Source organism: Uncinocarpus reesii, genomic scaffold (assembly GCF_000003515.1).
Source record: "Uncinocarpus reesii 1704 scaffold_3 genomic scaffold, whole genome shotgun sequence".
Lineage (NCBI taxonomy): Eukaryota > Fungi > Ascomycota > Eurotiomycetes > Onygenales > Onygenaceae > Uncinocarpus > Uncinocarpus reesii.
Genome location: NW_003052498.1, coordinates 1109005 through 1136223, shown reverse-complemented (window position 1 = coordinate 1136223; position 27219 = coordinate 1109005). Strand labels below are relative to the sequence as shown.

Here is a 27219-nt window from a genome sequence, read left to right as displayed (position 1 = left end):
AGATGCTCTTGATCGTGACAAATCGCAGATGGAGAAGAAAAACCTCCTCTGTGCTCAAACCCTCATAGTTAGAGGAGAAGAGTGGCCTTCAACTGGGATCGTCATGATGGATATTTAGCCACGAAGAGAGACGCGCAATGACCATATCTGCCGCAGATCAATCGTTCAACAATTTTTCCTTTTTTACCCCCATCTCACAAGTCTATATTGCAACATCCTGGCCCCTGGGAAAAGCCGGGGTGACCGAACCGCCCAGCTAAGAACCTTTTTCCCTCTTCGCCAAAAATTCTTCCGCCCCCAGATTTCCAAACCCGACTAAAGAGCACTTGGGAGACCGTGAAACAGCCCAGGCTCCTCTTGGCCATGTTTCCTCCTCGTCTCCAAGCAAATCTAGACTGACTGGCGCTCTCTCTGTCTCTGTCACTGTGTGTGAAGGATTATCATCAACCCTTCCATCCTATCGTTTTTTTTTCTTCAATTTACCCTTACACAAATCTCCAGGAAAATCATCGTTCGGATGCCAACATCCTCAAGGGCCCTCCCGTCTTCCCGTCAAACCGGCACTAGCCGTGACACACCCGACAGGGATTCCGGTGATGAAAAACATCTCACGGAGATCCTCATCCCAACCATGATTTTTTTTTCTCCTGATCGCATTTCCCCCCCCTTGTTATTTTCGCCAACTCTGCGGGAAGTGTCAAAAAGTTACCTAGCTTCTGGAACTTCCAGGAACAGGCAATGAGATTGAAAATAAAAGCATAATTTACTTCTGGGTTGATGAGAAAATGTTCACAAACCTTGAAGGGTAAAATCATGGAAAACAGTTTTTCTCTTTAACCACTGCAATTGAAACTAAAGTATGGAGTACAGCACAAGAAAAGCAGACAAGCAAGCAGAAACACTCTGTCAATGATGCAAAATCAAGCATGCCCCGAAAAGAAGAACCAGCCACAACATTGCTGTCAGGAAAAGGAAATACTCCGTGAAACACCTCGTTCCCTGATTTTAATCTGCCTTTCTAAGCGGATAAACCAAAGGGCTCGGCAGACAACGGTATGCTAAGAACGCAAACGCAGAGAAATACACAGGTTGGAAATTAAATGTCATAAATTCATAGTGAAAACCGGATCATCAAGCCTTCTGTTCCCGCCGGGATAGCGCCTGACGGCCCAATGGTGCAATCAAGTTGCCTGCAAACCACTCCAGCATCTCCTCCTCCAGGAACATATCATCATAATCGAGTCGTTCAGCCAACAAGCTCCTAATCATGTGCTGAACGTCCGTTGACCGAGCTTCGTAGATCAGCTGGCCATAGTCATCAAAAGAAATTGCCGATTCAGCCTGTGCGAGAATATGTGTGTACTCGTCGTCGGTAAATAGGTTGGGAAAAATGCCTCGAAGAAGGTCTGAGATGCGTCCCAAATATTCATTCATATCCTTGTCGACCCGTGCATCCAATCTCCCGAGCCCGTCTCGGCTTGCGTGTAGCGTTTGCGATCGCAGAGCAGTCTTGCAATAATTCAGGTTCAAAGTCCGTAAGCCATTGATATAAGCAAACAGAAGGCCCTTGTCTAGCTGCAAAGACTCGCGTGAATGCTCCTCTGGGTCATAGTCTCCTCCATCATCCCAAGTTCCAATCCGCCGAAGCTTCAACTGGTCTGCTAGCATCATCCTTTCGTGGCAAGTCATCTCTGGAGCAGCATCAAAGAGGGGTTCTTGGGGGCCGGTTTGAGGTATCACTTCGTCAGCAGCAGAAGAAAAGTGGACTGAGCGTTCAAAAGATATGAACGATAACTGCTCCTCAATCGAGTCATCTATCAAACGTTAGCGGCGTGAAAACCACCCCAAATCAAACAGACCACAAACGCACCATCTTCTTCAAACTCTTCATCATCAACACAGGAATCGTCGTCTTCGGACTCTTCGTATTCCATTTCGTCGTCGCTATCTTCGACGCATCCAATTGATTCACCATCAGACTCTTCGTCACTTTCAATGGCTGCAAAGTCGCAATCTGAATCCTTGTTCGAGTCCTGGTCTTCCTCGGTATCGTCGACATCACTCATCACTTGCTCAGGGTCTCTAAATGACAATCGAAGATCGCACGGAGGCGTGTAGGGGGAAGAGTATGGAGCTGAAGTGGAGAAAAATGACGAGTCGATCGAATCATCACCGACCATAGTCGACGGTGTCGACAAACCGGAAGACGATAGGGGATCTGACGACATGACCGTAGATGCGAAACTCGAGTACGAGTGCGCGTCATCGTTAGTTGCAATGCCAGTTTCCATCTTGGTCGGGAGAGCGCTGTTCAGGCAAGCGGCCTTCGCCGCAAAGCCGCCAGGCAGACGAGGAAAGGACGCAAAGGCCGCAGCAAAGATGCCTGGACCACGATTTATGAGCGTGAACTCGAAAGGATTGTTGGGGAGACAGTTTGCGATGATGGAGTTGGCGAGGTTGAAAGGTGTGGGGTTGAGAGCAACGGAGTCCTCAGAAGAGGGTTTCCTGTCCCTGGGTTGCTCCATTGGGATATATCCCGACTTGAGAGTCTCACCCATAAACACAAAATACTTGGGAAGGAAAATGGAAAACACTTCTGCGAATTTTCAACACAAGCAAGAGCCCAGCTTCTGGCAGCAGCAGAGATGGTCGCCCGGTTAAACACAAGAGGGCAGCGTAGCAAATATAAAATCTGTATAGCCGCGAGAGGGGAGAGGGTTCAAGAAAAGTGTGTTAAACGCTCAGAGGACTCGAAAGAGGCTTTTGGAGCAAAGGATGCGAGGTGTGTTATTGCAGTGAATATAGAATCGCGCGGGGACTCCCCCAAACAGCTTGTGAGGGAATCATGGCTGGCAGCAACAGCCAAATCAGTGAGCAGGAACTGCACACCACATGTGGCCCATGGCAAAATCCATCTTTTTGGTAATCTTTGGCTTGTTGTTCAGGATTTCTTATGGGCTACAGGAGCAGCAATTTTGATATTTGGCTTTCACTTAAAACTGACTCCTACTCTCCGAAAAGTGCTCGAGGGACAGGGCTGGGCAAGGAAAGCGAAATGAGTAGGGCTCGAGAGGCTTCTGTTGACGATGAACGTGTTGGTCAATGATTCTGGGGTGTAGAGTATTCCTTCCATTCAATCTGTAAATTTCAACTTTGGGCAGCATTTGGTCTGATGGACTTGGGTGGTGAGGGCTCGATGAAGTAGCCGCGGGCGTGGAAGAGTCGCGCGCGTGAGGAGACGTGGGGAGTGGTTTGGGAATGCTTTGGGACGCGGAGGATGGCTAGCACACGAGGGGGACTTCGCAAATACGGAGGATCAAGCAAATCCTTTTGATATGTCACGCAAGAGTGAGGTTCATTTTATCGCGATCAAGTCGGGCGATGAGCAGCAGGCAAAAAGTCGAGGGCAGTCAGACTTGCCTGAATTGTCGTCATTCGGTCACGGGGACAGCAGGTCATGTGACATTAACCCTGGTTAGTAAGCGCTGCCAAGACCATCTGCCAAGTCCGTAATCATGATGTAATCCACACGTGACCTGCTCGTTTGGCCCCAACTCTAAACAGACTTCACAAAGCACGTCCTGCACCGTCCCGTCTTCCCCGTCAGTTTGCTTGTCGTCGCCATCTCGAGGCTCCTGCTGGGCATTGTTCACGGGGGAGGCAAGGTTGATGGTGCAAGTCATGATGTTGATGGCTGTCAATGCTGTTGTGATACCACGGTTTTTGAGTCCCCCAATCCGACACTTCTCACTGGTGAACTAGTCTGGTTACTCGTCTCCAAGTCTGTTCGGTGGCTAACGTCCCGCCAGCTCGGTAACTCAAGAATATATCAGGTATATAGCTGACTTTTGTAAGTGGCTAACGAGAAAATCGCCCATCCTAAAAGGGCTCGAACAAAGGATTTGCTATTTCTAAGTTAGATCTCTTTGTTTGAAAGACGTGATCGAGCCGCAGCCCGTGCAAGACTGGTTTGAAGCCGACCTTTTCGGCAATCCACGGTCGACATTGACATCAAGACCTGGTGCCAGCAACGTGGTGTATGTACAACGTTTTCTCGTGTGCCGTACACCGACTCCGTCATGGCAGTGAACTATCCTCCGGTGCTCAGGCCCTCATCTCACCGCGTGCTGCGCCAGTCTACGAGTTCCTTATTATTGACTTTAATTTTTATTATTACTGTGCCTGGTGTGATGGTCATAAATCGTGCTCAATGAGGAAACTTGCATGATGCAGAGCAAATGGCGACTGCAGCGGCGAGAACACATGTATACTGACAGATTGGACGTCACTGCTGACTTGTCAATTCTCCGGCCAACGGCCTCTGTGCCTTTCCTATGCGCACTAGACTTTGATTCGCCGCAGGACGGTGGTGTGGTTGAACAACAACCTCTAGGAGCAGTTCCTAGATATCAAACTGAACTTACCTACTTCTATGCAGGTAAAAATCACCGTTCGTCCCATCCTGTCGGGAACAATCTGTGGCCACCAAGCCCTGTTTAGTGTACGATAGCGCATTGACGGACTAGTTTCCTTTCATCCATTCATTCATATTTTAGGACTCGTCTCGTGCAACAAGAGCGATCTGGTTTCTGGCTCCTCAATAAGATTTATAAGAAAAAATTCCTGTCATTTCTCAGGAGGCTATATATGATATATGGAGTACAGTCATGTGCTGCTATATATCTTTAGGTTTTGCTGAGCTCTTTGTTATTCGTCAACTTTCTTTTGGACATTCTTTGTTTCCCATGCGCCTGGACTGATGCCTCAACGGTTTCTATTCTTGCAGATATATTCCTGTTTCAAGGCCGGTGAAGTCCTTGCAGCCGCCTCGCGGGTCTTCATCATCCTCTCCACTGTCCTTCACCATCTCCATCCAATGCGTGGACATTTTATCACCCATTTACTTCTTATCACAAAGGTTTTGGCGACTCCATTTTCGCTAAACGCCGCTTCTGCAGTCGATAAACACTGTTTAAGCCGTCTATCAGCCCCGGCTCCTCCAGCGGTTGCGACTCGCCCTTGAATCGCGGTCAATTTATCGCCCTTGGCTCTGTGCGGTTATTGAATCGCTTGAAGACATATCGGCGTTGAATTTTTGGATATCAGGTTATATTTAAATAGTCCTTGCGCTTTCCGCGCATTGAAGGCCACGATTCCTCCTCTGGCACCCCTCACTTTTGCCATTACTGCAAACTGTGCGGGCCCTCAGTGCGAACCTAGCTCAGCTTCTATAATATCTTGCCCAATAAAATTCCCAGGCAAAATGTCCCTGCGCAGTTCACGAGAAAATTCGACGAAAACGGAAGATAAAGATCAACCTGTCTGCTCAATCGATGATTCCCTGCAAAGCACGTTCAATCAACATACTCCTATGCAGGCTTTCAACCACCGGAGCAACAAAGAGGGCCCGTTATCATGTGGATTGGAAGACTCCTTTCATGCGAGTCTATCATCGATAATGGACGACGGCGAGCTTTCATCCCAGCCGTGGAGCCCCAACCTTTCTCCATTTCAAGCGTCAGAAGCACTCGGCGCCGAGGTCTCGCAATCCTTTGACAGTGTAGGCAGACTCTCCACAATCGATGAATTTGGTTTCGACTCGGGGCTTCTATTTGGGGCACGAAAGGAAATTGGTTCACGACCGCCGTCGACAGTCCGCCAACGTCCAGCATACAAGTACGACGACCCGTCTTCAACGGATCTCGCAAACCACAGAGCGGACGATTATGCTGGTTCGATTCGAAAACAGGACATTCCTTTTGAGCTGACATACTCACCTCAACGCCGCAGCTGCACAATGGCATATCAAGAGTCCTGGCACCAACGCTTTCCAACTTATGGCATCCAAGCGCCCGAGGAACGTGCCCCAATTTCACCTTCGGCAACCCAACCGGCGTTTCAGCGAGATTACATAACTCCTATTGTCAGCATGCGTCGTAACTCTGAGCAGAATGTTGGCACAAACGCTCAATATAGGTCGAATGTGGTTTCGCCAACACAGCAATCAACGATGTCAGCTCCATGTACTGACTCTTGCTCACGCTGTCTTGAGCATTCAACGCCTTCACCGCTGGCTCCGCCCTCTAGCCACCCTGGCCCCATGCACATATTACGCTCTCAATCGGAGGGTTCAATTTTGCATACATGGCCCCCCCAACCGCTTGATACTTCCGTATACCAGTTCCCTCCTCCGAACCACCAATCTCCGGACACTCAAGGGTGGTGGAATACCTCTACTTTGCCGAATCGGAACCTGCAGTCATACCCTCATGGCGGTTACCCTCCAATGGCGATAGCACCAATGGGCCAGCCACCGCAAGATTGCATCAGCAACACTACCGGTACGGGGCAGGAAAATAGGTTGAATCTGCACGTCAATCCACCCTCTGAGCTCCCTCATGCTACGGTACCGGTTCTTCCGGTGCCACCGCTTTCATGTCCCGAAGCACCCATGGCCCCCGCATACGCCATTGACCTTACTCACGGCCCATCGCACAGACCGTCATCCTTTGGACCATCGCATCATTCCCCGCCACTACATCCATCAGTTTCTCGAGGACCGGCTATCCCATCAATGGTCTCGACACGCACCCTGCCTACTAACGCCAGTCATCGCTTGCCAAAATCCAGACTCCAAAATACAGTCCATCAGCGACGAGTGAATCAACGCAAAGCGTCTAGCTTTCCAGGCACCTCGACGTACAAAACTAGCAGAGCAGCATCTACCGAGAGTTCAACCAGCCGTATCTACTCGGCAGAGAACAACAACTCGATATCCGGCACATTTCGCAATTTTGGCCTTGAAGATAGTCAGATCTTACTCAACGGTGTTGCGCCAAGTGGGAGCTCTAAAACGAAAGCCAGACGTGAACAAGAGGCAAGGGAAAAACGAAGAAAATTATCCGAAGCGGCGTTGATGGCCGTTCGACAGGCGGGTGGTGATGTCGAGGCGCTAGAAGCGGTATTGTGTTAGCATAGTGGCTTCTACTTGCCTGCGTCTTCTCTACGATAAGGATTTTATGTGAACAATGGATGTATATATGATGAGCGTTGAGCATTGCTCTCTCGTTTAATGGCTGGCTCCCTTCCTTTTCCTTCGAATTGTTACTTTGTTTACACTTGGAGGCTCCCGCCAGCGGGCTCCAATTTCCTATCGCTTGGAGTGGCTTTCTAGATAAGCCCTTTGAAAAAAAAAAAAAATTTCAAATCATAGCTTAGCTACATTAGAGATTGGCAAATTCAAGAACAAAAAGACAATCAGACGGCCTTTTTTCCTTTCAATGGCGCAAGCATTCACCTAGCCATCAGATGACCTCTAATTTTACTCTTCACCGTACGACGATCAAGATTAAGACCCCGGGATATAGGTATGTACCCCGTTCACTCTGGCCCCCAGTTTTGTATTCCCACATGAAGCAATGCCGATTGCCGCAGGCCCAGAATTCTCAAGCCCCAGAGTCGACAATGTGAGTCAAGTATCTGTGCTACATGATGAATTACACCATGACAACAGCTACACAGCTACAAGGACTGTTTGCGAACACGTGGAGTTGAAATATTTCGCCGGCAACGTCAAGGGATGGGGTATCAAGATGATGGTCTGCGCCGGAGCGCCGTACTCCATTAACTAAGGAACAGGAGTTCATACAGCAGAGGAAAACTACACATGGTCAGTGTCAATCTTGTTTCGAAAAAAGGACATGTGCTGCCATCACTGCCTCCTAGGCTATCGTGCATGGGATAATTGGCATAAGAACTGGCCGTTTTCTCGCACAGCATGTAGCGGTCGCACTCAGTTCAGACTTCTATTTTTGCCAGGAAGCTATTTATATATCCTGTATATGTGCATTTTCTGTACAGAGGGGACCGTGTCGACGCTCGTTTCCTTTTTTTTTTCGGATGTTGGGCCGCCATGGATGAATGTACGACATACGGCCGTGCGTCTCTCGACAAAATGCGCTGTAAGCATATGGAATCCACGACCAGTTCGACTTGCACGGACACAGGCAGGGATGAAAAAAGATTCTCATTTCTTTATGTCCCAGAGACCCGGTCCGTTTCACCGAGACGAGTGTGATCGGAAACCCCTGACTTGCCTAAATTTCCCGATTAGAAGGTAAAAGAGCGAGGCTATGCGGAGCAAGAGTTTCCCTCGCGAGTGTCTGCTGGCGTTATCTGAAGACTGAATGGCGTCAGCAGTTAACGAGTTATAGAACCAGGATGGCCTTTTGGTTGAACAGGAGGGACTCTCCAGCGTACCAAGTGAAAGGATGCATGTACGAAGCTCAAGGAATATCCAACGGCAGGAAAATCTCTAAATATAGAGCAACGTCGTCCAACATGGAAGCACGATCATGCGTTGGTACCTGACTGACACCGTGGGCATGCATAAGAGTGCGTTGTACTCCGTAGAGCCCTCGATATGACGATGGAGGGTTAGCTGCTTGGCTGTTGACGGTTTCACCAGCATCTAGCCTGAACGATTCAACTGATAGACAAGATAAGACGTTCGGTTCTGACTATGTGCTACCCCTTGGTCACTGCGGTGTGACTACCTGTAGTCCGAGATTCTAGAGACAAGTCATCGTTAAGAAAGAAAATATCGAAAAAAAAGTAGCCTAGGGGAATTTGTTGCATGTCATACGTGCCTTAAACGGCTATATTCAAGGAAAGTGAAGGTATCAATAGGATGAGAGGATGGAAGTGGTCCTGGTAGTTATCAAGATAAAAGTACACAAGGTAAATTTTATGGTATAATATACATACATACGTGCATAGCAGCGCCGGCCGATCCAAGCTCGTTGCCAGTAATAGCATTGCCACGGGGACCGTCTAGGGAAAGCAGTTTATCGAACAGGTAGTGAGCCCTGAGCTGCAATTTGCGCAAGTCCAGGTTAATTTCAGGCGTTATCAGTTCACGGCGGGTATCTGATTTAGCGCACGCCAAATGAACCAGAATAGCCCCAAGTGGGAGCTCCTGGGTGCTCAGACTGGAATCCAACGGCGTAAACATATAGCCAATCCTCCCTGAAAACCAGTAGCTGCTCTCTTATCTCTTAGTCGCAGAAGGGGTCCATGCTTCTGGCTGCCATTTTTCACCAGGTGCCCCAGCACTTTTCTCCCAAGGGCTAATCTTTGTCCGCTTTTTCTTCGTCTTCCCTTGCTCTCCAAGCTCCGATTCGCTGCCAATTGCAGAACGGACACCGGCTTGCTCAGCGGTTGGTTTTGGGCCAGTATGATATGCAGGCGTTTGCGAATCTATTGCAGGTCCCGGTTGCTGCTCTTGGGGCTTGTCAAGATACGAGCGTTTGTTGGCCCATCGCTCATCCGCAAGTCTGGCGAGGTGCTTGATCTGCTCTTGCCGCACAAGTTCCTGCTGCTGCTCTATTATCGAAGGCGGTTCCGGTCGAACGTATCGCAGCCATTGGTGCCATTGCGCTTTGCATGAGCGGTTGGGTCAGCAGTGTTGGGTGGTCAAGGGCCTGGGGTGGAACTTACGCGACACCTTGACATCGGCATAGTGTGTCTTTGGGTTGTATTTCACGATGCGCCGGAGACGCCCGGCAGTGTTGGAGTCCCTGAACTCCCAGAAGGTATTCCCAGCCAGGTCCTGGCCTGGAAGTGCCGTCAGCAGCAGCGTAGATTGAGGATTTCACCGACGAGCTCAAGCCAGAGACAACGTACCGATCAAGAAAAATCGCCGCCAGGGGAGCTTCAAGCTCTTCCACTTGAACCACAGACTGTTTACTGGGCTCATATTGCAGCGACGGAGAATCGCATCGCATCCTCGGTGAGTAGCAAAGTGGTGCTCTTGTTAGCGTCGGCGAAGTGACGTGTGGCGGCGGAGTTCAGCCCAAAAGCATCGCCTGAATTACGTGGGCAGCCCAAGGAGTTCCCTTTCCATCGCCATCCACCGCACAATTCGACGCTTTCGCATCAGTCCAAGAGGCATTCCAGCCGCTCCGATGCGCTTCTACCTCTAGACAGCTCCTAGCTACCGTTGCCCCGCGCTGCTAAACCCCCCTGGGCCTAATCGCCATGGCATCCGTGACGTCGTTGGATAAGGACCTCAAGTCGCTGCGCCTGTCGCGATATACACCCCAGGCTGCAAACGAAATACGCGACTGGATCGAAGAAGTTTTGCGAGAGAAATTGCCCGCGGGTGACCTCCTCGACGCGCTGAAAGATGGAGTGGCCCTCTGCAGGTGAGTGAGCTCGTCGCATCGCATAACCGAGTGCTTGAGATTCGCTAATTTGGACAATTATCTAGACTGGCCAATCTTGCCGTCGGTCCCCCAGGAGTCAAATACAAAGCCTCGAATATGCCTTTTGTCCAGATGGAAAATATATCCCACTTTCTTCATGCTTGTCAGATGGCCCCTTTGAGTCTCCAGCCCCACGATGTCTTCCTTACAGTCGATCTTTACGAGTCAAAAGACCCTGCTCAAGTTCTACAATGTCTTGGTGCGTTTAGTCGGAGAGCTCATGCCATTCAGCCAGCGAAATTCCCACGCGCGATTGGCAAGGTCAAGAGCGGTGTGGTGAGTCCGCAATTGAGTGGATCTAGCCATACTGGCTTTAAAGGAGGCCCTGCATACGGTAGAACTCGTGGAATCAGTAATGTCAGTGAGTCGGGTTCAAGGACATTCAACCCTCTTTCTGGGCGGTCGAGCCCCGAGAAACGAACCCCCGCGTCGCCGCGTTCACCCGTATCACCGAGGCCCGCAGTGAGCACCTGGAGCAATAAAGCAGAGGAAGCAACGACCTCACCGGCATGGAATATTCATCAGTACGGGTATATGGGAGGCGCGAGTCAGGGAAACTTGGGAATATCTTTTGGGGCAAGACGACAGATTACTTCTTCATCGCCTTCGATTCCGAGCCTAGCCGAAAAAGAAAGAAGAAGAAAGGAAGCTGCAGAGGCGGAAGAAAAACAGAGACGCCAGGACGAAGAAGCGGAGCGTCTGCGCCAACTGGAGCGCGAAGCCGAGGAGCAACGCGCTAGGGAGGCAGAGGAAAGAAAGTGGGAAGAAGAGACAAGGAACCTTAGGGAAAAGGAGAGGCTAGCTGTGGAAGAAGAAAAGAAACGATGGGAAGCGGAGCAGCGACGGTGGGAGGAAGAAGATCGTCGACGGCAGCAAGAAGAAAAGGAAGCCGAGGAGAGATTTGAGAAAGAGAGGCAACGAAAACGCGAGCTTGCGGATGAGCGCTTGAATGGCCAGTTCCTAAGTCAATATCAGGCAAGTCAACGACCAGGACGTGCCATCTCCCCTGTTGAGCCCGCCCCAACCCCCGAGAACGAGCGCATTCGAGCCTTGGAGCGGGAACTCGAGCTGGCCAAGGAAAGGGAAAAACAATACGAGCGAGAACGTCAAGACCTTGCCCGTTCGCGACAGGTCTCTAGCACAAGTACAGCCTCCCAAGACGATGCGCGCAACCGCAACCGGCCACCGCCCAAACCCGCAAAACCAAGCTACGACTTGACTTCTCAGGAAGAGGAACGGAGACTCCTCCGAGCAGAATGGCAAGCAAACCAGGACGCCACATCGAAACCCGACCAAACACCTCCAAGTCTCCCACCGCGCTCCCTTCCCGAGCCGCCTGTATCCCCCCGTCCTCTCCCGGACCCAGCCAACTACCCCAAAACCCGCACGGACCGATTCCTCGCGACCAACCCGGCGCCACAGCCCGCCCAGCCCTCCTCCCATCGCCCACCGGAATTCTCCACCGAAGCCGAAGTCGACGAGGAAAACCGTCGTCGCATCGCATCGACCCAAAAGACCCGTGCCGGAGGCTGGGCGTCCAAGTCGCTACTAGAGCGAGAAATGGAGCGGGAACGCGAGCGCCAGCGCGAGTGGGAAGAGAACCAGAAACGAACCAAAGCCGCTGCGGATGCTGGAGCGGGTACGGCGGGGACGGGACCCGGTGAGGGTGGCTGGGATGTAAACCAGTATGGATACATCGGCGGTGATAACCAGAATCGGGGCTCGACGGGGATTGGGTTTGGTGCGAGGAGGCAGATTATCGGGCCGCGTCCTCGACCGTGAGGAGAACGGAGGCTTTTGATGCTAGGGGGAAGGTCTGATAGCCTAGTATGGGCAGGTTTCCCTTGGATCAACAATGGAGACTTGCGTGCTGTTGGGTGCTTGCTTCAACTCTTCGAGATTTTCGTTCGAATTCAATTCGGTCTATTCAATGGTTTTATTGAGAATTTGAATGTTCTTTTTTCCCTGTTTGGCTGTTGATGGCCCTGTTTTTATACGATGAATACCTGTGCGAGTACACATGTAAATACTCCTTTTTCTTTTTTGGAAAATAGTTCCTTTCAAAGCTAGGGGCTCTTCTCATATAGAATCTCGATTGCGAGTAGTCTGCTCTAAATTTCGTGGTGATGCTTAACATTAGATTTGTATTGTCGTATAAAAGTCGTTCGCTTGTAATGATCCTTATAGGCGACCCGCCGGAGAGTACTCAAGGGGCATATATCAATTAGAGAGGAAATCGAGATAACCATCTCCATGTCCAAAAGATTTCAACCTGTTCTTCCCACGAAAATCACTCCGTCGGCGCCTCCTCCTCCCTCAGCACCAAATGCATCAACCGCTCTCCACTCTCAATCAACCACGTCCACCCAAATTCCTCAGCTTTCATCTTACTCTGCCCCTTCTTGGTATCCGTCTGCGCCCTTTCCCCCCTGGCCAGAATCCCCTCTTCCACCGCCTCCTTCAACGACGGCCGCACATGCAGCAGTCCCTCAGCCGACAGCGAGCGAAGCACGGATTCGAGGAGTATCGAGACCCTCGCGTTGTCGATCACGCTCGACGTGCTTGCGGCGTAGGGCAGAAAATCCGCTTCTAGCTTGTCCTGGTTGAGATATGGACTCTGGGACGAGCGCTTTTTGTTTTCGCGCAGGCGCTCGAGAAGCATCTCGCAGAGGGTGGTTTGCGGATGGACGGGGAGTCGGAGGAGGACGGAGGGCGAGACGAAGAGCTGGAAGATGGGCAGCGGTAGATGGCGGATGAAGTCTACGAAGAGGAGGTATAGGTGGTCGAGCTCCATGAAGCGGTTTGGGATGCCTTCTGAGACGGCGGATAGGATTGCAAGGAACCGCTGGCGGAGGGCGAGTGCTTCCAGGTCGCCGAGGAGCGTGAGGCTTTCCGAGTGCGCTTTGTGTATCAGGTCGTAGTTCTTGTCCACCTCGGCGCCTCCCGCGCCGTCGGCTTTTGTTCTTCTTTTTCTTTTCGGGCGTGTAGGTAGTTCATCTTTGAACTCGTTGAGAACGGAATTAGTCCCTTCGTCATCGTCCAAGTCCCATTCGAGATAGTCTCCATATATATCCTCAGCGATATTCACGTTGACTTCCCTCTTCTTCAGCTTGTCGCCGTCTTGCTTCGCCTCCTGCAACTCATTGTGAAAGATTTCCCGAAACTCGTTCGTTGCGCCGGGCGTCCCATCGGCAAAGATAGCCCGCATCATTCTCCGTTCAGGGCTCGAGATTCCCGACGTGCCCTTGAAAAACGTATATATCAAACTGCCGCACAGAAGCTCCTCCCGCTCAGCCTTTTTCTTCCCACCCCCTCCCAACTCCTCGCTGCGTCTCACCCTTTCGCGCCAGTCATCCTCAAGAACCTCGCATAAAAACTCCAAAAGCAATTTCCACCTCGGCCACCGGCTCGGATGCAGAACAGCACAGTTGAAAGCCCAGCCAACAATGTGCCAAAAGTCCTCCGCCCTCGACCACAACGACCCCCGATTCGCCAGCTCAAAATCCAGCGCCTCTCCCTTGCCAGTATCCTGCCCCTCTAGATTATCAACCAACCGCCTCGCGCCAGACCGCGACTTTGTAAAATGCGTAAACACAAACGCCGCATTGAAATCCGCCGCTTCCGGGCCCACCAGCGCATTCGTCAATCTAAGTAGTTGCAAAGCGATATTCGCAGCCTGTCGGTTTTCGTCCGTTTTTGCGCGCGTCGTCGTGGACGGGTGTACGACGAGTGTTGCGGTGAGAGCGAGGAATTCAGGAGGTGGTAGGTATGCCGCGCTGGCCCAAGATGCTGTGCCGGAGGAAACGAGACTTGATAGTAGATTCAGGGCCTGGCAGTCTAGAACGATCAGCCGACGTTCAAATATTAGCCTGATGTCAGTGAAACTGCCAGGGGGAACGAACAGAGGTGCTCTTCAAAGTAGATGCCACAGTGCTGGCGGAGCTCGAACGGGAGTGGCTTCGTAGGGCGATATGGAGGCCCTGGGGGCTCTGATTGACTGTCCATATCTAGCTCATGCGTGTTGATTATTCCATCTCGATACTGGCGGCTGATGTTTGATCGGTCGTTCAGCGGGAGAACCCCACGCGTTTGCGACGCGACTGCGCGGCTGCAGTTTCGCGTTTGAAGTAGATCGCCGGTTTTGCATCAACTACCTGGGATTTCGCTGCTGATCTAACAATAACATTGATATAAATAGGGAGAGATGTAAAGGGGGTTTTCGAATAGCACCGCGTAGGGTAGAACAGTTCTGTAAATGGGGTAGCTCAGATAACTACGGAGTAGATGCCGCGATCCTGGGCCCCAATATAACGCCATGCGGTGGCGACTTGAGAGGGCCTCTAGGAATTTGGCTACGAGTCATATTGATAGAAAAGTTTTTGGGAAAATATTAGATAGTTTTAAGCTCGCTTTTTTCTATCTCGATAATTCTGGTAAAAGAAATCGGCAGAGAGCGGCGTGAGACCTGATAAATGTCGATCGCGAGAACACATCGCTAAAGACGACACACGGTTTCGGGTTAAGCAAGTGATGCCCAAGGGCCCTTTTCAATGAAAGCTGAAATTTGCTGTTGCGCTTTGGTCCTCCCAAAAGACTACGAATCATCCATTTCTTCCACAAACCATCCAATCCGCATGCGGTGGGACTATAGGTTATGTGAGTTAGCTCAGAGTGCAACGCGGTAGAATAGGGGCGACTCACAATCGGAAGCTTGGGAATCACCACACCCAGGACTGCCAAGAAGTTTATGATAAAATAGGTCAGGTCGTAGTGTGTGTAGTGGGTGCTGAGCAAGAAGAGAATGATCGGGACGCTGAGGAGGAACTTTTTGGCGGGAGTATACTGATCGCCATTGTCGATCTGTTCCCACATGTTGAGGTTGTCATACGCTCCAGCATTAAACTCGAACGGCACGCCGCGAACCCAGTGAAACATGAGGAAAGAGCCGAACATGTAAGAGATATTGGTGAGGGTCCATGAGGTTTCTTGGGAGACGCCAGGGATGATGTCGTAGAAGATCTTGAGAGCGATGATGAGGACGAAGTGGATGGTCCAGGCGCCTAAGGGAGGCAAGCGACGCGTTAGCAACAGGATCCCACAACAGTTTTAAAACGGTCTCAGCGCATCATGCTCTCATAGAAGACGGGGCTTACCCTTCGCGTTGACCCAGTTGGCGTTCAAGTTGGGCAATGCAGCTTGGTCGCTCGTATGCTCGATGGACTCCTGCGGCTCTTGATAGATGATGCTGCTCGAGCGTCGTCTGCGTCCGGTCCTGGTTTCAGGCATGGCTGCGTCTGGAGAGAGGAAGCTGGAGGGGTTGAGCTGGCCGGAATCGAGATCGGTGGTGAAGGAGGAGGTTCGCGGAACTAAGAGAGGAGACAGTTTGGCGGTGTTGGGGCGTCCTTTTCGAAAAAAAGGACCAAGGAAAAAGGCCAGGGAGACGTTGTGTGAAGGAGAGAAGAGAAAGAACAAAATCCGCACAGCGCTGCTGGTGCTTATATAGGCTGATCTGGTTGCCGCGGCGAATGGCTCGACGACACAGCTGGCCCAATGGGGAATGGTTTGGGATGCGAGAAGTAAACGGAATGAGGGGACAGGCAGATATCGCGGTCGCCTGGGAGGAGAAGCACGGAGAAGAGTGTAGGGATTGAGGTGTATGCACAGGCCGGTGAGATGTGGAGGCCTGGGTTGTTGCTGTCGTCCAGCGCGCTATATAGTAGGCAGTGTTGACTCTGACACGGACGGGGTACCAGTGACAGACATCACACTGTTCAACAGAGGAGAAGCAGACAAAAGAAACAGCTGTTATAATAGCTATAGTGTGCTGTGATGATGGCAGACAGACAGGAGAAGATCAACTGCAGCCAGTGACAAAGCAGTCGTCATCCTGAAGAACGCTTCCAGAACAGCGCTAGGCTGCTGACTAAGGGTGGTCATGTGATGGTTATGTAATCAGTGTGGTTTTGTTAAGATCAAGACGTCGATTTTATATCTTCGACAAGCAGGCGCCATTGCGAATAGCCACGCCCCAGTCCACTTTGTCCCTTCCAGCCGCTGGTGATGCCTGGCCATGCCCAGGGAGATGATAGCGCTGACGACTCCCGCACCGCCGCCGTCGGCCCTCGAAACAAGCGGAATTTGCACCGTGTAACAAAACCATCCTCGCAGCCAGCAAGAGGCCGCCGGTCCCTCAGAGACCGCAGACCAAGAGGCGACGACCTGCAAGACTTTATCCCGCGCGGTGCGGCTTTTACCAGTGCCTCACTGCCGGTTGACGTCGGTTCCAACTCCAACTCAGACCAATCCTCAGATGAGAGTGGCTGTGACTATTCTCCGTCGGCTATGGATGATGCCTCAGCGCAACCTCAGTCGAACTCCACGATGCAGCCTGCCGTGAATTGGAACAAGGTTACCGGGAGCACAATCAGAACAAGTCTTCGTGCGTCAGGAGGCCCATCTGCACCCGCACAAGACTCGTTCGACTCAGTCAACGGCAAGTATTGGCGAAGTGAAAGCACACCTGTCTCAGAGAACGGTGGACCACAGCCTGATGCGATTGCACAGAACGGTGGAGCCGGCAACCAGGCTGACACCGCTATTGTCATTTCCGAAGATTCGGACATTGAAAGTGATGCCGCAGCGGATAACTCAATCATGCTCAACCTGAGCACTCCTAGCCAACATCTAACAGAAGAAAAGCCAAACAGTCTACAGGCCCTAGCTGTTCAAACAAACGGCTCTCGCGAGATTCCACAGCAAGGCACCAACCAACAACCCTCGGCCCGTGAAGATTTGGGCCCTCACGGCCAGGGAATCACCGATAAATCGGTAGCAATTGAATCATTCAATTCGAAATATCCGTCCCCGCCACACACTCTGGTCGATCTTTCCCGTGAGGACCGCGACATACAGATAAAATATATCTACTACAACAGAGACCCAAAAGGTGTTGACCTCAATCTTCCCATAGGGTGTACAGATTGCTTAGCAGAAGGCCACCTTGCAGAAATATGCCCTGATAAAGAAGTGAGGATTCCACTACTCCCTGCGAATGCTTCTTGCCAAGCGTGCTTTCGCTTTAAGTGCTTTTTGTATCTGAAAGGTTAACACACCAAACAGTGTAAACATTGTGGCGCTTGGAGTGTCCACGAGAGTAGATTTTGTCCTTCCTGGAGGCGGTGTCAGAGGTGCCGGGAGCGTGGCCATGATGAAGTGGACTGCCCTTCGCTCCTAAAAGAATTGGCGTCGGAGATCCCATGCGATTTCTGCAATTCTAACCAACATATCGAGAGTGAATGTGACCTACTATGGAAGGTGCCAAAGCGTGACTTGAGTTTAAGTCAAATCTTTATCTCAGTGTGCTGCAGCTTCTGCACAAGCAAGCAGCACCTTTTGGGAGACTGTCCTGTCCGCCCATTTCCCATGAATTCGTCGTCCTGGAGCCTGAGCGCATTTGACCCGTCCTTGGTCTCCAATATTGCCAGCAGCAAGCTGCCTGCGCATCCTGGGGGTGATGATAGAGACGAACAGCTTTCAGGGTTACGAATCAAAGGTCGTGCCAACGAACAAATATATTCGGATGACGACCACGATGACTTTACTGGGCGTAGGAGGCCCCTTAGAAGACAACCACCGCGCTCGCATATCCGGTTTGACAGCGGAATCGGCCGCGGGCGGAATCTAGACGATGACTCAACCCGCCAGAATGGAAGCGCGGTCGATAGGTATACCCCCCATGACTATCGACGCGAATACCGCGATCGGGAACCAGACACTGGTCGCAACGTTCGTCAACGTTCCTTGTCACCTGGTCCATACAATCAGCGACAACGAGGCGGTGGCGGCTCAGGGCGCCACGGACCACCCAGATCTCCTCCCCGCGGCCGCGGTGGAAGAGCACCACCGCCATCTCGAGGCGGCACCAAGAATAAAAGAGGCGGTCCATCTTCGCGCGGTGGGAGAGGTGCCAAGTCGTCTGACAATCGGGAGACATACCGGCCGATGCCGAGTGCTGCCAAACGGGCGTGGGACAAGCACAGGCTCTAGAAGATGGGGATCGATGCCTCCAAAAACGGCTATCTATGATGCCAAACTTGTTAGTCTGCCATGATTATACAGGACAAGGCGACTACAAAGCCTTTTATCAGCTACTAGCCCGTAGCGATATCCCAGCGCGCTTGGCCCTGTTAAACTATACACGGACTGCGCGACGCAAAAAGGATTCTATTGGTGAATGTCTATTCATAGCCCGCCTACCCGGGAACAGAGGCAAGATGCCCCCTTTGCCAGTCTTGACTGGACCATCGGGGGCGTGTCCCAAGTATTTACAGTGTTTATAGTGCAGAAATCAGAGAACAAAACAAAGCAATCTACAGGCCTTGTTCACCCGTCACGACCCTTTTCTGAGAGATAGGAAACCATTTTCTAAAATGCCAATCAACTCATCCAACTGCTCTATCCACAAATCCGTATGGTCGTGTTCTTTCAGCGCCTGGTTATGGTCGTTGACCAAGAGAACGGTGGCAGCTCCGGCTTTGTGGCCAGCGGTCATGTCGTCTAAGCTATCTCCAACCTAGAAATCGGGGCAAGTTATTTTCCAGAAAATTTCTCCTTTGCCAGCCCCTTTTTAACAGGCTTTGGAGATGATATCATGCATTAGGGCTTCAAACTCACCATGATCAAATCGTCCGCTCCGTTCTCCAGGCCCCATTCTTTCGCAATGTGCAGGATCCCAGCCGGGTCCGGCTTTGGCATTAGATCGGGCGTGTCCCGCGTTATTATCGGAGTGAACTCGTGCGTTGGCAAATGTGTAGTTAAAAGATGCGTCACCGGAGCCCTTTTTGACAAGACAAAGATTTCAATACCCCGTCCGCCAGCCCGGGTGTGCAGTGCAGGGGGTAAAAAAAAAGACATACTCGAAATTCCGCGTACATAGCGCGCGCTTCATACCCTTGGAGTGGAGGTAATCCATGAGCTGGATGAGGCCGGGTTGCGGCTTTTGTTTTACCATTGCAGCACGTTCGATGGCTTGGACTTTGGCTGCGGCGGCTGTACGCTCTTCCAGAGTGGGAAGGCTGCGGATATGGGTTATGATGTCGACGGACTTGTCAATCCCTAGGGCAGATCTGCAAAGGAGAGAGAAAATGGGGGATGTCATTCAAAGGGAAATCCTTTTTGTTTTTTCTTCCCTTTGGGATGATTCTTTTACTTACCGCATTTCTTGAAACATGTAGTGCTGAGGAAGGCTAGGATTGTGGGTTAGCATGGAGAGGAATGCGGTAGGTAAGACTCTCAAATACATGCAGCATGCCATTCTTTCTGGACGGAAAGAAAAGAGCTTGTTCCAAAATTCATGCCGTCCATAGTTATATCAAGAACACACCGCCCAGTTCATCAACGGCATCCTAGTGACAAGCTTTATACTGTACAAATATGCCCACCGCAAAGTAACAGACGGGAATAGTAGATAAAGAAAAAAAAGAGCCCTTACCACAGCGTCCCATCCACATCAAACACAACCCCCCGCAACACCGGCACCGTCTCCCCCGCACCCTGCACCTCCAGCTTCCGCAGCTCGGGGTTCAACGGCGCGAATCTCCGCATCTTACCTGGTCGAGGCGGCTGTTGCTGGTTTTCAAGCAGCGGGCGTGGCTGGGGGATGCAAGATGTAGTTCTTTTTCCACAAGGCTGGCGGGGGAACTTGCGGGTGAGATGGTGGTGTCGAAGATGATGGCGGAGGAAGTGGAGGGGTGCGGTCATCACCTGGTTAGATAGATAATCGGGGTTTGGCAGGGGGGTTAAGTGGTTTGAGCAGGGGACACAGAGGGGATTGATTGATTGAGTCTCCGTGCGAGTTATTTGGGGAAGACGACTTTGAGGACAATTTTATCGAGGCCGGCGATGGGTTTGGGTCCTTGCCAAGGCCGAGTGTGATCAACACTGCTTCTCACTAGGGAGGATGAACTATTATTTTGGGATATTTTGAAAGCTGCCCTTTTTATTCAAACATGGGAATGGTTTTTGACCCATTCTCCATGTTGATCCAATACTTCATACACCAGAAAAGAGAATATTATTGCACAGGAGTCAATGGTCCGCAGGCATCATCATGAACGCTGAGCCGCAAAATGAAGAGAAAAAAAGGCCACAGGTCATCAGTCATATCATAGCAATCAACAACAGTGCAGAAGGATTAGCAACAGGGGGTGGGTAAGTGAAGGAGCACAACCATCAACATGAAAGGAGGAGGGTATGAGCCATTAGCTTATTTTTTGTTAAAAGGGACATTTCTGTTTTGCATACGAGCGCCAAAAGGGGGAAACCATTGAGCAACTGGTCACTGAGATACAAAGAGGACATCACCAGAGATATCAAGAAATGGAAAGATGGGTTGGAGCAAGTATCTTAGTAGTCGTCATCCTCATCATCGATCTGGTTGGGGCTACCGCGATACTGATGTCTTTTCACATTGGAAAATCCGCTTTGGCTGCCGCTGTATTTTCCCGAACTAGGATTCGGCCGAGGACCAGTCGGTCTTCGCTGCGGTCCGGTGCGGCTCAGAGAACTCTTTGGCGATCCAAGTTGCTACAAAAAAAAATGAATTAGTCTTAAGCAAAAATCAAGAGAAACGAAGGATTCAAACAACATACCCCGTCTTGGTTGGCCGAATTACCACTCTCTCGCAATGCCACTCTCTCCGCATAACTCGGCTGCGCGCCGTCTTTGATGCTCGCGGGCCGTTGTGGAATCAAGGGTCCCTCGTCTTTGATCTTGGGCGGTCGAGGAGGCCCATTCTGTCGTCTAGTGATAGATGAAGCGGCTGAGTACCCTCCATCAGAAAACGGCGAACGACGTCCTGCGTTAGACTGCGTCTGATGCTGATACTCGCCGCCGAGACTATGCGTAGATGACCAAGGATCCATGGCCGGCGACTCCATGTGTGTATAATTTTGAGCTTCAGATTCAAGATGCGTCTGGTATCGTGCTCCTGGTCGCGGTTGCGGATGTTGAAGGTTTAAACTATCCCGATGAGCACGGTATTTCGGATGCTCAGAGACTTGCGATGGAACGAGCGGAGACGGAGGCCGGTTTTCCTGCCTGTTCTCTCGATCTAAACTGGCATTTGAGCGAAGTCGGTCGTCGCCCTGAGGGTCGTAGTAGTCATTCCCGGTATATCCACCCAAATTCAAATCAGATCCGGAACGGGACATTTCTGAGTACGGACGTTCTTTGCGGCCTAGTTGCATACTATTTTTGATGTTTTCGCCCATCGATGAGGCGGTTGTCTTGGACCAACGAGATACTTTGGGAAAAAAGGAAGAGCTGCTTGATTTATGCTTCCGAGACTTGTCCGTGGACATCTTGGGCGTGGTATCAGTGCTCAGAGCCCCGCTTGCTACGGCTGCGCGTTCAGGAGTAGTGACCGGAACCGAGTCCCCTCGCTTGTGGCGCCCGATGAAATGCGCATCCGTGCTCATCTGAGGGTCAAGCAGCTCTTCTTCCTGGGGTGTCAACGGATCCTCATTATCTTCAATCACCGGACTTATGCGACGTTCAGCCTCGCGCTGCGCAGACAACTGCTTCAAATCTCCCGTAGAACGCGGAGAATTCGAAAATTTCGACGAATGATGAATCGACCCGTTTGTAGGCTGGCCTTGTGAGCCGTAGCCGTCCAAAGATCCACGGGGGTTGTCCATCGACTGACGAGTTTCCGTCATCGTGTTTCCTCGTTGATCAGCTCGCAAAGCCTCCACTTCAGCGAGTAGATGCAGAAGCATGTCTTCAATGTGAGTCAAGTCGTTCGAGCTTTTCAAACCCAACCCCTTCAACGCTCGTTTAAACACGTTCTTTTTCTTCGTGGGTGTGTCATCGTCATCCTCTGACAACCGTCGAGGGGTCCGTGGTGGCTGTGGCCTAGGTCCATTGAGCAGTCGCTGAGTTTGACCGTGGTGTTTTTCAGTCGTATCTAACAGCTTCTCATCCTGTGTCTCGATGAATTTCTTCATATCCTCAAAAGAGTTGCGTATCTCTGCAGCACTACGAACGAGAGTCACCAGTATCTCCGTATCTCGTGCATTTCTTTGGGCGTCTCGAACAGTCAACTAGAAACCATCATCAGCATGAGAAACCTGAAGGGGTGAAGGACAACAAACATGGTCCATAAGCGCAACAATATCCTTCGACTGAATCCTATCAATCCCACGACCCGTTGCACTATCATACAGCGGAGACGCGATGCCGTGAGAATACCCACTCAAATGCCTTTTATGCGTGTAAGGATCTTCATCATCCATCGGGCTGCTGAAAGGTATATCCTCCAGTGCCCCTAGACCACCTTTCCCTTTCGGCTCCGGGGTTACGGTGCTCGCAGACCTATGGTTCGCTCCCGAAATATAGCCCTCATCCTTACCTCCTCCAGGAGAAATCACATCGACACGACCATTAGGTAATACGTCTGGCGGGTGGTAATAAGACTGATTCATAGGGGCATGGTCTTTGGTGAAAACCCCCAAACCCGCGGGGCTATCTCTACCCATGAGCATAGGGCTAGGGTCGAGGGTACCGTTGTATTGATTTGCATTAGCGATCAATTCTCTTTGAACTTCTGGTGGGGTAGGGCCAAATGGCCAATGGTCACGACCATCATGGGGAACACCGCCGATGGGGCCTTGGATGATCGACGGGTTCGTATTGATCTCTGATTCTTCCGACTCTGGAATATGGCCGATCTCTGGAATGGGACTGCCCGCCGTTGGGAGACCGGTCGCACCCAAGTATGGCCTATCCTCTTCGTCTGTGGAGTTTGCGACGCTTTGTGGCGGTGAGCTGGCTCCCATACGTTTCTGGAACGATGTCTCGGCATATTCGGTAGGAAGATCTACTTGCTGCTTGAGCGGACTACCCTTTCGACTGACAGTAACATCGCGGGTTAACTCTCTGACCGAATCAGAACCCCAGCTTCGAGGTCGCATGGGTGACTCGACGGTAGGCGAGCGATTTGACCCCCCATCTACAACGGATGGGTCAAGAAGAGATGCCACAGCGGACTCAACACCGATTGGCGTGTGGATATATTGTGCATTGGCACCGATACCTCTCGCGACCTGCTGGCCAGGGTCAAGCGGATCATCAAAGTTCTCATCGGTATACATGGTCGTTCGTTTTTCATCAACGCTCCCTAATTGACTCTCCTCCGCTACACTCCGGCGATTCTCATCGTATTCTTCGTGCTGGCTCTCTGGCCACTCGCCGCTTGGTGGATATTTGGGTGAATCTCCATATCCAAGTTCCACCCCGGATTCATTGTTGATGCTTATCGCCCTTCGTCTCTCGCTGCTGCGGTCCGTGGTTCGGTTTGATCTGGCCAAGTCCGTACTGGGTGCTGAAGAGAGAGAGTCAATCGATAACCGATGGTCACCGTGGGATAGAGCGGCCTGCTGATAAGCGTCGCCGTGCGCTTCATTTTCTTCTTGCTCCTCTTGATAGCTCGCAACACTCTGGATTGGACTAAGAGCACGTCGATACAAGTATTCGCTATGATGGTGGTCGCCTTTTTCAAGAGGGTAGGGAGCATCGACATTAACTTCTGGAACGTCGGCGCCCGGAGAAGCTTCCCGTTCGTGAACTAACTCTTCCTGTATCTCATCACTGTTGAGTGGAGGATTCGATAGGTTGCTTCGAGAAGATTTCAGGCACTTTTTCGAAGCTTGTGGGCTAACATTAAAGTCCTTGGTCACCGGTGACCCTTGTTCCCGGATAGTCCCACGAGTAACTTCTCCATGCACGGGGCCAGCAGTAGCGTCGGAGTGCTGGGACTGAATAGACTGCCGGGTGACTTGCGATTCCAATTCGCTCCGCAAATGCGGCATAGGCGGCACTTCGTGTTTCTCAAAAATAAGCTCTGTTTCATTAATACCGATACTTCCGCTTCCACTGCGCCTCCTCCTCCGTTCCTTTCTGCTCCCCAAAGTTGAGGTGGAATCATGATGCTTTAAAGCAGCTGCGGTAAGAGCAGTTCCAACGATCTTCGCCGCTTCGGCGTCGCGAAGACCTTTACTTTTCTTTCGCTGCACTCCTGGCTCCTCCACAGCAAGGAAATCAGAGTCTTTCGAGCTCCTTCGCTCCTGACGCGGAGATCGATGTTTCTCTCGCCTCCGCTCCCTTCTGTTGCTATATTCATTTGATGGGCTGAGGGGCGTCTGGGGCTCGTCATGACTAACCACCAGTCGTGGTTTACTTACATCGGGGGCGCTAGCATGCTTTGAAAGCCGTCTCGTCAACTCGTCTTTCGACCCGATACTGCCTGACGCGTGCGACCCGCTTGTCTCGCGTTCGAATTTCGTACGGTTCGATTGCACTTTTTGGTCTTTTTTCAACTCTTTTAATTCAGGAAGAATAAGTCGCCGAATCGCATCCTCTACGGTCTCCAGCAGCTTTGGGTTATTCAGTGATGAGCGAGAGGTGCCTGACCGGAAGGAATATTGATCGCCGCCCTTGTTGTGCGAGAGAGCTGAATTACTCAACAAACTGGATTCGGGGCTCATGAAGTCCTTATCCCGATGCTTTCCTGGCCGGTTTCTGGCCTTTGGGTCCGATTCAAACACATCGTTGGCGATGTCTCGACTCTGGGCTCTTTCGCTCAGTCTCTGTTTCGGACGCGAAATATGACCTCTGGGCACGCTGCTTAGCTTTTCAGCGGCTTTTTGTGCGATTCTTTCCCGACTTAGGCTGCGACTTCTCCTACGAGACGGCGTCTTCAGAAGGTTGTCATCTTGCGGGAGGTCTTCCTCATCGCTATAGCTATGGCGTCTGCGGCGTTGGATATCCGATCGGCCCATTGTACTTTCCATCAAACTTTCAGGGGGCATCGACGAAATCTCCGAGGTAGGCTGTATATATCGCGAGGAAACGGCGCTATTCTGGTCCATAAACTCAATCTCTAACGGTGGTTGGCGAGTGGTGGGGGTGTCATCGGCGCCAGAGAACGAACTGTCGTCTGCTGGACCTTCTGTCAGCTCCTTTGTCCGGGTAGGGGTTCCTAGTGAGATGCGGCGGGTATACGACGGCTTGCGGCCCGATGAGCTTTCGGTGATGTGGACGTGGTCGTCTCGTTCCTTGTTCCTGCGTGACGAGGACGGCGTTACCCTGACACGGACGCTGGGTCGCGAGCTGACGTTGCCGGTTTTCTTCCCACCTTCAAAATACTCGATGAGAAGCGAGGTGTGTGAGTTGTGGCCGGAGCGCGATACCTTGTTCTCGTCACGATCACGAGGCTGGGACTTGCGGCGGGTGTTGATGGTGATGGGGCTGCCGTCGTCTGGGATGGAGTAGGAGGTTTTGTCCGTGCGACGGGACAGGTCGGTGGCGATGTCAGTGCCGGTGCCGGTGCCCGTACCGCTGCCACCAGTGGTGTCGAGGAACGTAGAATCTGTGGGTGCTGGGAGAATTGGTTTTCGGGTGTCAACACCCATCTTGATAAGACCCTTGTCCGGCCAGTCTCATACTCAATGAAGTGGGAAAAGAGGTGGAAAGCAGAGGGGAGAGGAGGGAGATATCGCTGCTTTTTTTTGATTGATGGTATTCGTGTAGAGTGAAGAAGCGACAAAGCGAAAGAACTTGCAGGCTGTTGGCTGTGAAGAGGAACAATGCTGGCTTCTTGGAGGTATCTGGCTGAGTGGATGGCAGCTGTGTAACTATTACCTGTTCAGAGAGTTGTTCCGGAACACAGCAAGGCGATGTCGCCGTTGGAAACCTAGTGCCAGTCAGTTAGAATAGGGTTCTATTCAGTCAATAGACGTGTTGCTATTCTAACGGCGTCGGGGGATGGTGCTGGAAACAGACAATGCTCACAATGCAGATTGTTGATGTTGACGATGTTTGCTTTGTTGTGGTTGTTCCAAAGGCACAACTGGGGTGGTTGGAGTGAAGTGAGGTTGAACGCCAAGGGAGTTTTGCTCTAGCAGGACAGTGGGCTGGAGATGGAGAAATGGAATTGAACAAGTGCAGGGAGCAGACCTAATGACAGAATCACCTGAACCGGAACCTTTGGCTTTTCAGGCTCCAGGGCCGTTGTGGTGAAGGTGGTGAGGCGTGAAGTGCTGGGGAGCGAGTGTGAGTGGGTGGTGGGGGGGCGAGTTGAGGGCAGATGCCGCTTCAGGGTGGCTGGAGAGCAGCTTGAGAGAGAGACAGAGAGAGAGAGAGAGAGAGAGAGAGAACACACTGCCCGGGCTAGTCTGATGGGCGCTGGGTTTGATGCGTTGTCCCCGTCGGTCTGGCTTTTCCTTCCCACACTTTTGCCTCTCTCTGCCTGTGCCTCTGGTCTCTTCCAGCAGGGCTGAGATGCGCTCTCAGATTGGTGGCCTTGAAGGGCCAATGGGGAGACCACAGTGATAATGGAGATGAGTTACTCTGGCATCTGCGGAGTGTGATGAATTGTCTACTAAGTTTAATAAACAAACCCGCCGTTCCCTGGGACCGTCTGGAGAGAAGAACCGCTATCCATCATCCATCGTCCTGCTGCTTGACTCGGAAAATATGCCTACCAGATTACCAGCCACCTGGCTGGCTCGATGGCCCGGTGTTTGCTCTGTTTGCTCTATACGAGGATTCAGATCTCTCCACATGGATGATGTCTCACAACCCTGCCTCGCAACGCGGACGGGCACATGCCTGGTGTTGCCATCCAGACCCGGGCGTCTCACAACGACTCGAAGACGCTATTATCTCAAGATCCAAAAGAACTGTTGGTGATGAATGTTTGCAGCCGTTTGCTGGTGGATTACGTGAGCTGTTGAGCCGTGGTTTCGAAAGCGTATTGTTTCTTTCCCAGCCAATGAGCATCCACTGTCCCCTGCTGCCCATTCCCTTCTGGGGAAAGAGCCGTACCGCCCGCTGCTCCTGGGAGACATTTTGCGCATTTTGGCCTGAAATCTCCGGGCTGCACTTCCAGCAAGAG

General features: G+C 51.5%; 9 protein-coding genes across 9 annotated transcripts; 3 read left to right on the top strand and 6 right to left on the bottom strand.

Annotated features, from left to right (window-relative positions):
* Positions 1 to 1131: 1131 nt before the first annotated feature.
* On the bottom strand, positions 1132 to 2525 carry UREG_05162 (uncharacterized protein; the record flags this gene model as incomplete). The annotated part of the gene is made up of 2 exons (XM_002584427.1): positions 1132 to 1814; positions 1871 to 2525. The coding sequence occupies 2 exons, from the start codon at positions 2523 to 2525 to the stop codon at positions 1132 to 1134; spliced, it is 1338 nt and encodes a 445-aa protein (XP_002584473.1).
* A 2738-nt stretch (positions 2526 to 5263) lies between these two features.
* On the top strand, positions 5264 to 7631 carry UREG_05161 (uncharacterized protein; the record flags this gene model as incomplete). Its single annotated transcript, XM_002584426.1, has 3 exons — positions 5264 to 6961; positions 7435 to 7466; positions 7514 to 7631. 3 exons carry the CDS (start codon positions 5264 to 5266, stop codon positions 7629 to 7631), a joined length of 1848 nt encoding a protein of 615 aa, XP_002584472.1.
* A 1418-nt stretch (positions 7632 to 9049) lies between these two features.
* Positions 9050 to 9757, bottom strand: UREG_05160 (uncharacterized protein; the record flags this gene model as incomplete). The annotated part of the gene is made up of 3 exons (XM_002584425.1): positions 9050 to 9438; positions 9499 to 9615; positions 9685 to 9757. The coding sequence occupies 3 exons, from the start codon at positions 9755 to 9757 to the stop codon at positions 9050 to 9052; spliced, it is 579 nt and encodes a 192-aa protein (XP_002584471.1).
* Positions 9758 to 10038: 281 nt separating this feature from the next.
* On the top strand, positions 10039 to 12047 carry UREG_05159 (uncharacterized protein; the record flags this gene model as incomplete). Its single annotated transcript, XM_002584424.1, has 2 exons — positions 10039 to 10205; positions 10271 to 12047. The coding sequence occupies 2 exons, from the start codon at positions 10039 to 10041 to the stop codon at positions 12045 to 12047; spliced, it is 1944 nt and encodes a 647-aa protein (XP_002584470.1).
* Positions 12048 to 12555: 508 nt separating this feature from the next.
* On the bottom strand, positions 12556 to 14270 carry UREG_05158 (uncharacterized protein; the record flags this gene model as incomplete). Its single annotated transcript, XM_002584423.1, has 2 exons — positions 12556 to 14102; positions 14168 to 14270. 2 exons carry the CDS (start codon positions 14268 to 14270, stop codon positions 12556 to 12558), a joined length of 1650 nt encoding a protein of 549 aa, XP_002584469.1.
* A 589-nt stretch (positions 14271 to 14859) lies between these two features.
* On the bottom strand, positions 14860 to 15551 carry UREG_05157 (protein ORM1; the record flags this gene model as incomplete). Its single annotated transcript, XM_002584422.1, has 3 exons — positions 14860 to 14910; positions 14967 to 15325; positions 15419 to 15551. The coding sequence occupies 3 exons, from the start codon at positions 15549 to 15551 to the stop codon at positions 14860 to 14862; spliced, it is 543 nt and encodes a 180-aa protein (XP_002584468.1).
* Positions 15552 to 16325: 774 nt separating this feature from the next.
* UREG_05156 (uncharacterized protein) lies at positions 16326 to 18311 on the top strand (the record flags this gene model as incomplete). The annotated part of the gene is made up of 2 exons (XM_002584421.1): positions 16326 to 17291; positions 17385 to 18311. The coding sequence occupies 2 exons, from the start codon at positions 16326 to 16328 to the stop codon at positions 18309 to 18311; spliced, it is 1893 nt and encodes a 630-aa protein (XP_002584467.1).
* A 343-nt stretch (positions 18312 to 18654) lies between these two features.
* Positions 18655 to 20024, bottom strand: UREG_05155 (uncharacterized protein; the record flags this gene model as incomplete). Its single annotated transcript, XM_002584420.1, has 5 exons — positions 18655 to 18837; positions 18939 to 19101; positions 19181 to 19390; positions 19478 to 19510; positions 19756 to 20024. 5 exons carry the CDS (start codon positions 20022 to 20024, stop codon positions 18655 to 18657), a joined length of 858 nt encoding a protein of 285 aa, XP_002584466.1.
* Positions 20025 to 20669: 645 nt separating this feature from the next.
* Positions 20670 to 25735, bottom strand: UREG_05154 (uncharacterized protein; the record flags this gene model as incomplete). The annotated part of the gene is made up of 4 exons (XM_002584419.1): positions 20670 to 20849; positions 20915 to 22366; positions 22418 to 24346; positions 24506 to 25735. The coding sequence occupies 4 exons, from the start codon at positions 25733 to 25735 to the stop codon at positions 20670 to 20672; spliced, it is 4791 nt and encodes a 1596-aa protein (XP_002584465.1).
* Between the last annotated feature and the right edge of the window lie 1484 nt (positions 25736 to 27219).